Here is a 12,267-nt window from a genome sequence, read left to right as displayed (position 1 = left end):
TTTTAGAAGTTTATTAGTTAGCACCAATCAAAAAATTTTTATTCTTTGAACTTAGAGCGATCTATTTCCTCGCAGTGACCACCTGCAATGTAAAAATTATTACAATTTAAGAAAAAATAAGTCATTTTTTTAAATTTTATGAAAACAATATCTAAGTTTGTTATATCGTTAGCAAAAATCTTCGAATATATAATACATAAATATTTACCTAACAAGTACGGAAGGTACATGAGTGAACTGATGGTGGACAGAAGTTCCATTTGCACATGAGTCTGAACGATGGACAGGTGAACTTGGCGTTACATTTGAAGCAGCAGCAGTAGTGCATGATCAATCTTGGCTCGTAGTAGTGGTGGAAGTAATCGAACTTTTCAATAATTTTCTTCACTTTAGTGTCAACGCATTCGTGGTAGTGAGTTCTCAGGTTGAGTACGAGTTGGTTTGGATTTTCACCAAAAACGCTAGAGAAGAACTTGTCGAATGCAACTAAGTGGCAATGGGCACGCTTTAGATTTTTAATGTATATTTAGTTTGTGTTTACCAAATATGATAGTCTATACACTTCATTATAAATTAAAAATATATTTTTTGTAAGTTTTTTAATGAGAAAATTTTATTAACATTTATATAGTTCTAGGAGTCTACTCATGTACTGTTTTTTGAACAAATTAGTCGATACTATAAACCACAAACTACATTAAAATAATATTACTGCCTATAAAAAAACTCTTTTTAAATCTGAAAAATATCATTATCAATAAAAAAGTACTATTTTAGAGATATTTTGAAAGTTATTGTAAATTCTAACTAACGTGGGTCAGAGTCTTGATGATGGAAGCGCGTTGATGGATGCGTTTGTTGTAGAGTCCCTTGATGTAAGCGTCGATCTTTGACTGTCTGCCGGACATGCACTGGTGGAAGTTGGCTTTCACTTTGTGGATCATCTGGTCAGCATGAGTTTTCCATTGCAAGATGCGAACGTGAACTCTTTCGTGGACGCACTCGATTTGGTGGAGCATTTTGTGTTGGTGGAGGTCGATCCATTCTTTGGCTTGAACTCTCAACAAGTTGTGGAAGTTTTCAATCTCAGCTTGAGTCGGTGGGCAACTGAAATTAATAACTTTTTTCTAAGCAACTAGTATACTATGATCCATTACTATAATTATAATATTAGAAATGGGACTGTAAAGTAGCTTTTAAACTCATTATAATAAGCTTTTTTCGTTTAGCGTCTCACACAATATTAATTGGACAAAACAAAACCTGCTATTTTACCTAACTTCTATTCTAAGACATAAATCATGTCGATTTAAAGTGAATTATTAAAAAAAAACAGAGTTATTATATTTTTACTTCACTTTTGTGTTGGATCAAACTTGTTTCATAACCGTTCTCAAACAAAACTTTTCTATATTTAATTGTACGATAGATCTTCTTTTAAAAACTTTAGTTTCTCAAATACAAAAAAAGTTATAAACATACCCGTTGTATCCCTTTGGCATTTTGCAAACAATAAGTTCTTCAAGACCAGTGATAGCAAAATGACACCATTCTTCAACTTGCTTCTTCCATGATCTGTATTTGTATGCGAGCTCTTGAGTGTATACGTTGCATTTTCTGTGAATTTCTTCTTCGTATTTCTCAGAATGGAACTCGCCACCGGATTCTTGTTCCTCTGTAAACACATTTTCGCTTTAAAATTGTTATTTTTACATTTTTATATGTTTGAAGAGTTAACATTAATAATAACGTTTAAAAATAAAAGCTTTATTGTTTTGGTAAGAAAATATACTTTTCCTTTTTAACTTTTCAAAAAACAAGCAGTACGATGTAACTAACTCTTTGAACAAGTTTTGAGAGATTTGTAAGCACATCCGTTCCATTCAGCTGAGAAAGCTCCAACACTACTGAGGTTAAACTTGCATTTTGGTGCAACTGGAAGATCACCGCTAAAAAGGAAAAGTAAATATGACTTTTAGAAAAACAAAAAAAAGTGCTTATTTTATTATATTGATCTTACCATTTTGATTGTTTTCTTACAATGCTGTAGCAACCGTTCCTGAAGTAACAGACATAAGTACATCTGTAATCTTTTTCAACCATTTGTGCTGCTTGCATCACTTTAGTGTAGAAACCTTGGACCAAAGTCTGATCGTATCTGACCATTTCTTCTTCCCATTGCTTAATTGCATCTTCAAATTCGGAAGGCATATCTTTGCCTTCTATAAATTTTACAAGGCTTAGTAAAACACATAGATTTTTATTTTGATACACCTACTTAAAGCTGTTTGTTAGTCGGAAAAGCTACGTATAACATTCAAGTTTAGATTAACAGTTTTTCATGTAGTAGATTTAATTAGCTAAAAACTTATACAAAATATTATATACGTATAAAATTAACTAACTGTAGATAGTAGCAAAGATGTGTCTGACGTAAGTAATTTTTCTAGAACGAAGTTTATCAAGTTTTTCATGGTATACGTGGACGTAATGTTGGGCACGTTCACCCATTTTACCGTGAATGCCACCGATTTGGTGTTGACGCTTTTGGAGACATCCTTTTAACCTAATTTAGTTGATTCATGTTTGATTTTATGTTTTCTACAATTGTTCATGTTGTTTTTTGAATTTATTAATTTTTTGTGTTTTCGAGTGCCTAGGTTAAAATGTAGTAGTTGGGTATTTGTATATCATCTTATGTGATGACTAAAGTTTTTACTTTAACTCTTTTTATGAATATTCTGTTTTTGTACCTAAAACTAATCTGCTTCTTTGCAAGCGAATCACATATTAAAAATGGCAAACCTTATTTTTTGTAAGAAGTTATGCTTTATATAGTTTTACTTACTGGTCAACAAGATGACAATGGTATTGCTCAATCTTTTGCATAATTTGATGAACATTTCCGTTGTAGCGAGCAATACCCTGTTGTTTGTAACCTTCAAGCTCGTCGGAGTATTGTTTCAATCTGCCTTCAAGTTCGGAGTATGCGCAGTTGGTAGCATGTTGGTAGTAATCTCTGAAGGTGCACACGTATTGGTGGTTCAAGTCCATGAGCATCTTGATCCATTGTTCTTGTCCTTGCATCAACTCACCGTAGATCTGTTGTCTGACATGGGCGAGCCTCTGTTCGATCTCACTGATTCTTCCGGTGGCGTTTTCCTCTGTAAAAAAATGTCATACAATTTAAGTTCCTTATTTTGTAGCGTAAAATTTCTATTAGTTACAGATGTAATACATTAAAAATATTATATATATATATATATCGAAAGTAGTTCATATTTTTTAAAGTATTTTGTTCTTATACTTATTCAAAAATTTAAATATTTGATAAATTAAATGACTTAAGTAATTGTTTTGGTACTATAATATTTTTTATGGTTTAATTCTAACCAGCTTCACAGCCTTTTGGTACGAAACATTTTGGGAATTCGCAAAGGATGCCTCTATAGAAGTGACCTTGACACCAAGCTTGGTTGAAGTTGACTTTGTAGCTGTAGTAGCTTTGATGTGGCACAACACAGAAGTTCTGATTGCACCAGTAATCGTAATCTGGGATGTTAAATACTGCAGCTTGGGAAGCCTGAAAAGTGTAGAATTGATAAAATATTGGCTTATCAATATGTTCAAAAATTATGTAACAAGCTTAGATATTTTGTTCATTAAAGTAAGTATAAAGGTCTTTGATAGATTGATTACAAACATTAAATTTTGGTACAAAGTTTAAATTTTTTGTATCTAATTGATTATAGTATCACTTTTTTTTTAAATAATCGAAGATGAGATTAAGTTTAATGCGGCTTTGTATTACTATAAATAAAAATATAACTAGTTTTTCAAACAATTGTTAGCAGTAAAGTTGTTTTACTCAACAAAGTTAATAAATAATTTAAATATTTACAAAACTTTATATGGTAAATTTTAAACTTACAACAATGCATGCTAAGAAGACAGCGACTATCTTCATACTTTTGATTGTCTGTATTATAATAATCAAACAAGCAATAGATGTCAAATGTCAGTTCCTCTGAGCTTTTATACTGTACTATACAAATAAAATTTTGATAAATAAACAAGTTTATTTTAAAAGGACTTTAAATAAAAAACAATGCTTAGTGCTGAGTGTTAGAGTAGTACTCGAACATACTTAAAAAATGAAAGTTTTGTTTTATTTTTTTAAGAACTCATTTTTAAAATTTTTGAGTACTAACTTGGTAAAATTAAGATTTCGATCATATTTTTCATGTACTGTTTATATAAAATTTAGTTGCCTAGTCGACTAATATAGCTTTAAATGTTTAATTAAATTATCTAATTATCAAATTAAACTAAGTATAAACTGCTTCTTAGCGTTAACTTAAGTAAAGCTCATTAAACGAGCTTTATGAATAAGACATCACCCAATCGAGACGTAGAAAACAGATTGCGCAATCATTTCCGAATAGCTTTTACAACAAGCCACGAAACCGGAAACACATCCGATTCGTTTTAACTAACAATAAAAACTTTTGGCCAAAAAGTATAGTTTGAATTTATTCAAGTTTTGAATATAGTAAAAGGTGTTTTAATCGACCACTTAAACGGAAACGAGTAATAGTTTTAGTATTTACTTATTACCAAAACTATTTAAAAATCGAAGCAAAGGTGCTTACAAAAATAAACCAAAACATTTTTGTTTTATGAAATAAAAATAAAACATTTAAGCTAAAAATTTTTGGAGTAGAAAATTTTAAGAATAATAAAGGCTACAAAGTATTGAGCACAAAAAGAACTCTTTACTCATAATTAGTTTTTATATGTTTAAGTTTTTTTAATAAACAAACGTTTTAGTATTATTTTGTAAATTTATTTAGAATACTAATTAAACTTTGATACAAAGTATAACATAAGTTTTTGTTTCTAGTTGATTATCAAATCTTTTTTTGTTTTATTGAATCGAAGATAAGATTAAGTAAAATCCTACTTTTTTGAATTTTGTCAAGTAGGTCTACGCTAAAAAAAACAAAAACAACAAAAAAAGTTTAAACTTTCTCTATTTGTTCAGAGCAAGTTTTTATTTCAGGTAAAAATGATTTTGAATAAAGGTTTGCAATTAAGTTAGTGAGCTTAGTATAAAACAAACTATTTTGTTTATGATTGTTAATAAAGATTATACTATAAAATTAAAATAAATAATTATGTGTTTAAAACAATAATCAAAATTGTTTTATTCACTTTTTTTTTCATGCTAGCCCAACAGCGTGATATTAAAAATATTTTCCTTTGCACAGTTGGCCAAAACAAGCAATATAGTTTAGTACATCTACTATCCGGATCTTGCCTGATATTGCCTTTTTCTTTAATGTCCATGTCCGGCTTAATCATAATTTTAAAAAATGGTTCCTAATCAAAAAAACAAATCAAGATCCGATTCCGTCCGGACCTTAATTTTATCTATACGTCAGATCACTAGCTATGGTGTGTCTTCTCAAATAATAGATCGGGATAAAATTATTTGAAACGATCAATATTCATTTGTTTAAAAAACAACATTAAAAATGTAAAAAAAAATTTTTTGGACAGACACAATTAAAATTTTTAGCATAAACAAGTTTACAATAACTACATTTGAAAAACTGTAATTGACTTTTAATTCAATAAAAAAAAAATTGCTTGTGTTATTTCATTGCTATAGAAAATAGTAAAATTTTTGATTGAAAAAACAAAAGTAAACTTTATAGTTGATTTTTATTGATATATGTTTACCAAAGCTATATTAATAAAATAACATCGATAATTTTTTTCATGGTAATTTTAGTAGCTTTGTTACATGACATACTAATGCTTTTTTATATGTAGTAGTTTAGGCTTGAATAGTTGTTTCCATTTCTAAATATATCAGTTTTTTTACACTTTTTCGTTTTTCTTTAATAAAGTTAGACAACTTCTCTGGTAGGTGGAAGTGATATGGAAAATTTTTGTACGTAACAGGCCGGATTTATTCGACATAGACTTTTGTCCATGCTTACTTTTGATAAAATACTAACTTTATAAGTTATTTATGTCCATAAAAAGCTTTAATTGTATGAGCAAAAGATAAGAAAGTACAGTTTTAAACTTAAAGCTTACTAGAACACAGACAGTTTTTAGCAATAAATCATTTTCTAAGATAAAAACTCTACAAAACACAATAAACTAAACAGTTTATCTTACAGGATAACTCATTTAAACAAAAACTTGATCATGATAGTCTATCTAAATAAAACTTGGGTTTTTTTTTGTTGTTGCTTTGAAAATGAGATTCGAGTTCGGATCGAGCCAGATACATTTGAAAGTTGGATTTTGAACTAGTTCCGGCCGGATTTTTAGTGGTATAAATTCTAAATGTTACAACAACAAACTGTACAAGATTTTAAAAGCTAAATAATTTTGAGTTTAACGGAACTTTACATAAGTTCTACAGATTAAGTCAACACACTATAAAGTTGGGTTATACTTATAAAAGTCAGGTATATTTAAAAAAAAAAATTCGTTTTACTTAGTCTTATTCATATTAACAAAAGTTTTTATTATTATCAATATTGTTGGTTATTCTACTAACTTGATTATATTTGACGTAGATGAGTCTAATACAATATTAGAGTTGTTGAGTTTGAACTGAAACATGTTAAATTTAGAACTTATTATAACTTTAAATCGTTATTTTTTATTAACCTTTTTGTTGATTGCATACTTTGACTTGGTTTACACTAGGGTTTCCAAAACTTTTTTCAAAAGGATCACTTCAAAAAAAAAGCTATTGCACCTCCGATAGGTTTTTTAATAAAAACTACCATTTTTTAACACTTTTTTTTGCTCTTCATCATCAACCCCTGAATATCTAGTGTAAGTTCTAAAATATGGCATTGTGCCCCCTTTTTACAGATTATTGCCTCCTAAATTTTACCATAATATCTAGTGATAGTTTCAAACTATGACTTCAAAGTCCCCCTGTGGCTCATGGCTTTGTAAACTTTTGTACTGGCCCACTTTGGAAAACCCTGGTTCTCACCATATATCGGTTTAAAATTTTTTGATTTATCACCACAAAATACCTTTCTTCTTGATGTAGTTTGTAAAGATCATATATTAGGAACTGAATAAAAAAAATTAAAAAAAGCTTCATAACATTCTATTAAATATAAAACGATAAAACTTTAAATCTGTCAATTTTCGGCATAAAAACATATTCAATGAAGTAAAAGTCTTGATTAGATATCAGTTTTTTGCTTTTGTTTGCAAACAGTTTCAAACTAGTTTCAATCCTCAAAATGTTGATTTTGATAGTTTTTAAAAGTTTATGACACAAATTAAGCTTATATAAATTTAAGCTGATTTTTCTACTATACTACTTGTTACTTTTATTCTTTTAAATCATAGTTGTAATTATTTTGTAAAAATCAAAACATTTAACTTTTTTTTTGTCTGATAAATCGTGGACTTAAAATTTTAACACTTAAACAAATTTCAGCTTTGTTTAAAAAACAATTTTATGATTACGTTGAAATAAGTGTAACGTTTTTCGTTTCAGTCATGGTTTATAAAAGATACTGAGTGATCATATCAGGAAAGTATAAGTCAACGGTATGCAACTGGAGACAGCTTTAAATTATTTGGAACAACAAAAAAAAAAAGAAAATTTAGGTTTTTAAATAAGTTAAAGTGCTATACATTAACATCAAGTTATCCAAAAATCTTTTAAAAGAACACAACAGCTGGTTTTGGGTAAAAAGACGTATGCTTAAAACATTTTACAAAAAAATTAGGTAAATTTGGTGATTTGTCACTTGCTTGAGATTGGTAGAAGTGTAGAAATACAATTAGCAAGTGAAATACGGACGAGAATAAAGTAAATAAATACATTTTTTGTAGCGAAAATAAGTGCTGTGGTTGCTATAAGGTAAAACTTGTAAAAATATATGAAGACCTAATTTTCAATTTAAGAAAGATCCATACAGAACAGTTTAAATTCAAATTGACGAACTTATACACCTCAGACTACGTAACTTTCAGAATTTCTTTACACAAGAAAAACTATAAAAGTTATGAGAGAAGTCAGTCTAGTTAAATTCATGAAATCATTAAAAAGAATAACTTGTATACTTGAATGTATAGAAATCCAATTGAAAAGCACAGTATAAACTTTTTATACGTAGAAGAGATAATTTGTTGTTTTTTTCTTAAGTTTCCAAAAAAAAGAATTGAAATAAACGATTAATAGCAGTCGAAAATAAAGTATAGTGAGTTAGACAAAATAATCTATTTCCAAACTAAATTAAAATGCATTCGAAATTCTGAAAAAAAATATTGTTAGTTTATAAGTACAGTGCTTATTCCCTTTTCCGGACTTCACTTATCCGGACGCTCAACTATCCGGACAGTTTCAGTCGAGAAGAAAATTCAAAAACATTTCAACACTGAACACAAACATTTTTGTGTTATAAAAATAGTTTAGCTATCATGCTGTAAGAAAGTTTAAAGTTTATTTATAAAGTCTGCAATTTAATTCATTACTATGGCCTAATAATATTACTAACGCTAACATTCAAACTTTGTTCAAAACTAGAGATAGGTTTACACTTTTTTTATTTTGATTAATTTGTTTTTGTTTAAAAGATAATTTTATTTTTTTTTTTATCATCTTTAACAAGAATGATTTTTTTATACTAAAAATTAGGGCAAGTGGAATTACAAATGATGAGTCCCTCAAAAAACGTTTATCTTTGCAGAGGGTTAGTAAGTATGACGTTTTTCTACCTTAGAAAAAAAAAAAAACAAATATATTAACCTAAAATTTAGCTTTTATTGTTTATCATTTTTATTAAATTTTACTTATAATTATTATTTTTTTACTATAACGCTTTTATGATTTATCAAGCATTGCATAATATACAGCAGTTTTATTGTTTAATGAAGAAAATAGTTTTTTGTACTTATCCGAAAAAATGCTTATTCGGGCATGTTTACAGAAAATTCTTGCCCAACAGCTCCGGATTAGTGAATAAGCATTGTATTTTATAAAATAATGCTTAATTTTATTGTGTTTTGTTTGAGTAGGGTATTGTTTTTAGCAGGCGAGCCAGGTTTACCAAATAAAGTTTTTCAACGGCCGTAGTTTCTTTAAAAAGTTTTAAGGGGCCCTTTGTTATTTAAACTGTAATAATGAAAGCTAGCAAGACTTTATACTAAGCTTCTTTTCAAAAAAACTGTTTTTAAAATAATAGTTTGTTTTGGTTTTTATCTTATCACCAAGGGTACGCTAAATCTAGCTTGAATATCAAAATGAAGTGCTTTATAATTTATAATTTTTTTTAATTTAAAATAATGTTTAAAACTAGTTAGTTGGTTATCTACACTTTACTACTAACTTTAGCTTTGTACTATTGATAATTATTTTTCTTAGAAAGAAACAAGTAAAAAATTGTTCTATAACTCGGAGCACGCTCTGATTACTATTAATTTTTTTGTTTTTCTTCGTTATACAAAAAATTATGACCAAAATTAATTTCAGTTTTTGCAACAGTTTTTAAATTAGAGCGGATTTTAATTTTTACTTAGTTTGGCAATCAGATAGTTTATTATTTAAAATAGTTTAATTCATTTGTAATACCTAGTTGAACTATGATTAAAATAAAAACTAAAAAACGGCTGCACTGCATATAGTTGTCATGACTTTAGAAAACATACAGAAAAACGAAATGAAGTAGAATGTAAAAACCTTTTTATCAAGCTGATAAAGAATGTTATAAGAAAGTATTTTTACAATAAAGTAGAATAAAGCAGGTTTTACTTACATTGTAATGACAATAAAATAAAATTACCTTAGGTAAATAAGCAATCGACCACTAAGTTGTTTTTTATGTTTAGAATAAGTCTTAGACTTTTTAGACTATGTCAGGCATGGACAGCGTTTAACAAGAGACGGGCAGATTAACTAAATAAATTCTTAAGTAAAAAGTATTAATAGGCCGTCGCATTTAAAGTTGATTAATTGAAAAATAAATAAAAAATACAGATGCTAATTTGTATTTAAATGAACCTTGTTGTTTACTCACATTTAATTTTTAAAGAACATTTAAAAATTCTTATTATTAAAAACTTAAATAGTTTTAATATTACTTAGATATTGTTTGAAAGCTTTAAAGCACGACAAATGACATACAACTTTGCTTTTTACCAAGGCCGCAGTTTGCTGATCACTGCTTAATACACATTCATTTAATATACATTAAGCAAATCGTTTCAACAAGTATGGTCTACAGACGATATCAAGTCTGCGACGTAATTTCTAGTTAAAAAAAACTTCGAAAAAGTTAAAGTTTTTATGAAAAGCATTTTAAAATTTTAATAATATCATAATATAGAGCAAAAATTTGCTTTATTTATTAAGAAATTGTTCTAGTCATTTAAGTTATTTTTGTAAAAGTTTTAAAAAGTATATTGGCCCGTCAAAACTCTAAAAATATCCGGTTGAATAGATTTTTTTTTATTATATTTACCTAGTTCACTCTAAAATAATGCCGAATCCTACCACTATTACTTTGATAAATTTTTCTTATTGATATGTAATCTGTGTTGCTATTTTATTGACTTAAAATAAAACTACAAGTTCTTCTAAGATTTTAGAACTACAATGTGCTGTTTATCTATTGTACGTGGGTACATCACACACTTTATCTGACTTTTCAATGCATAGATTGATTTAATGTATAGTGTTATGTATAAAAAACAACGATAATTTTTAGAAGTTTATTAGTTAGCACCAATCAAAAAATTTTTATTCTTTGAACTTAGAGCGATCTATTTCCTCGCAGTGACCACCTGCAATGTAAAAATTATTACAATTTAAGAAAAAATAAGTCATTTTTTTAAATTTTATGAAAACAATATCTAAGTTTGTTATATCGTTAGCAAAAATCATCGAATATATAATACATAAATATTTACCTAACAAGTACGGAAGGTACATGAGTGAACTGATGGTGGACAGAAGTTCCATTTGCACATGAGTCTGAACGATGGACAGGTGAACTTGGCGTTACATTTGAAGCAGCAGCAGTAGTGCATGATCAATCTTGGCTCGTAGTAGTGGTGGAAGTAATCGAACTTTTCAATAATCTTCTTCACTTTAGTGTCAACGCATTCGTGGTAGTGAGTTCTCAGGTTGAGTACGAGTTGGTTTGGATTTTCACCGAAAACGCTGGAGAAGAACTTGTCAAAAGCAACCAAGTGGCAATGGGCACGCTGTGAAGAAGAAATATAGATAATTGACTTTAGTTTACTAATACTTATGGTATGTATTTCACATTTTAGGTTGAAAGTTTATAGTAAAAGCCAGTAATAAAAAAATTACTTTAGAGTTCTGAAGTCTTGGTGTTAGTTGCTTAAGTTAACAATTAAAACAGAATTTGAACAAATTAGTAGTCCCTTGGTATTGGATTCTACATTAAACAATGTTTTGATTTTGTAGGTTCACATGCATATACGTAAAGACCTTTCAAATTGATTTTTATACAAAATTAAATTCAAACTAACGTGGGTCAAAGTTTTGATGATGGCAGCACGTTGATGGACGCGTTTGTTGTAGAGTCCCTTGATGTAAGCGTCGATCTTTGACTGTCTGCCGGACATGCACTGGTGGAAGTTGGCTTTGACTTTGTGGATCATCTGGTCAGCATGAGTTTTCCATTGCAAGATGCGAACGTGAACTCTTTCGTGGACGCACTCGATTTGGTGGAGCATTTTATGTTGATGGAGGTCGATCCATTCCTTGGCTTGAACCCTCAACAAGTTGTGGAAGTTTTCAATTTCAGCTTGAGTTGGTGGGCATCTGAAATTGATTATATTTTTCCGATAGTTGAAAAAAGGTGTAGTTTATTTCAAATATTACAAAACATTAAAAAAGTATATTAAAAGTAGCTTTCTAGTTATAAGTTGTTGTCTATTCAAAGTTAAGCCTTTAAATAAAAATTTGCCAAAAAAAATCCATAATTATAAACTAACATAAGTATATAATATTTAAATTTTTATGTCAAAATGTAAATTTACTTTTTATATTGTTTAGTATTTGATCAAAGTCGTCTCTTAACATTTAATTAAAGAATATATTTTTACTATTAATAGGACTATTTAATTTTTAATTTGTTAAGTATCAAATAAAGCTAAATAGTAAACAAACCCGTTGTATCCCTTTGGCATCTTGCAAACAATAAGTTCTTCAAGACCAGTGATAGCAAAATGACACCATTC

The 12,267-nt window shown here is 28.5% G+C and overlaps 2 protein-coding genes across 2 annotated transcripts; both read right to left on the bottom strand.

The window, feature by feature from the left end:
* On the bottom strand, positions 1-4,065 carry LOC145845995 (uncharacterized). Its single transcript, XM_082952961.1, has 10 exons — positions 3,932-4,065; positions 3,394-3,583; positions 2,849-3,164; positions 2,406-2,566; positions 2,021-2,222; positions 1,840-1,949; positions 1,483-1,675; positions 813-1,107; positions 209-505; positions 1-82 (listed from the first exon to the last, which is right to left on the bottom strand). Exons 1-9 carry the CDS (start codon positions 3,965-3,967, stop codon positions 209-211), a joined length of 1,800 nt encoding a protein of 599 aa, XP_082809087.1. The 5' UTR covers positions 3,968-4,065; the 3' UTR covers positions 1-82.
* A 6,691-nt stretch (positions 4,066-10,756) lies between these two features.
* Positions 10,757-12,261, bottom strand: LOC145845991 (uncharacterized). The gene is made up of 4 exons (XM_082952956.1): positions 12,197-12,261; positions 11,554-11,848; positions 10,966-11,262; positions 10,757-10,839 (listed from the first exon to the last, which is right to left on the bottom strand). Exons 1-3 carry the CDS (start codon positions 12,214-12,216, stop codon positions 10,966-10,968), a joined length of 612 nt encoding a protein of 203 aa, XP_082809082.1. The 5' UTR covers positions 12,217-12,261; the 3' UTR covers positions 10,757-10,839.
* Between the last annotated feature and the right edge of the window lie 6 nt (positions 12,262-12,267).

This window comes from Thalia democratica, unplaced genomic scaffold (assembly GCF_965202585.1).
Source record: "Thalia democratica unplaced genomic scaffold, ktThaDemo2.hap1.1 HAP1_SCAFFOLD_239, whole genome shotgun sequence".
Taxonomy (NCBI): Eukaryota; Metazoa; Chordata; class Thaliacea; order Salpida; family Salpidae; genus Thalia; species Thalia democratica.
Note: the sequence above shows the minus strand (reverse complement) of the source record. Positions and strands in the feature narration are given on the sequence as shown.

Coding starts and splice junctions, on each gene's coding strand:
- LOC145845995 (XM_082952961.1), bottom strand. CDS start 3,967: ATGAAGATAGTCGCTGTCTTCTTAGCATGCATTGTT. Junction 3,584..3,931: donor TCTTCTTAGCATGCATTGTT/GTAAGTTTAAAA, acceptor TACACTTTTCAG/GCTTCCCAAGCTGCAGTATT. Junction 3,165..3,393: donor ACCAAAAGGCTGTGAAGCTG/GTTAGAATTAAA, acceptor ATTTTTTTACAG/AGGAAAACGCCACCGGAAGA.
- LOC145845991 (XM_082952956.1), bottom strand. CDS start 12,216: ATGCCAAAGGGATACAACGG. Junction 11,849..12,196: donor ATGCCAAAGGGATACAACGG/GTTTGTTTACTA, acceptor AATCAATTTCAG/ATGCCCACCAACTCAAGCTG. Junction 11,263..11,553: donor TCATCAAAACTTTGACCCAC/GTTAGTTTGAAT, acceptor TCTTCTTCACAG/CGTGCCCATTGCCACTTGGT.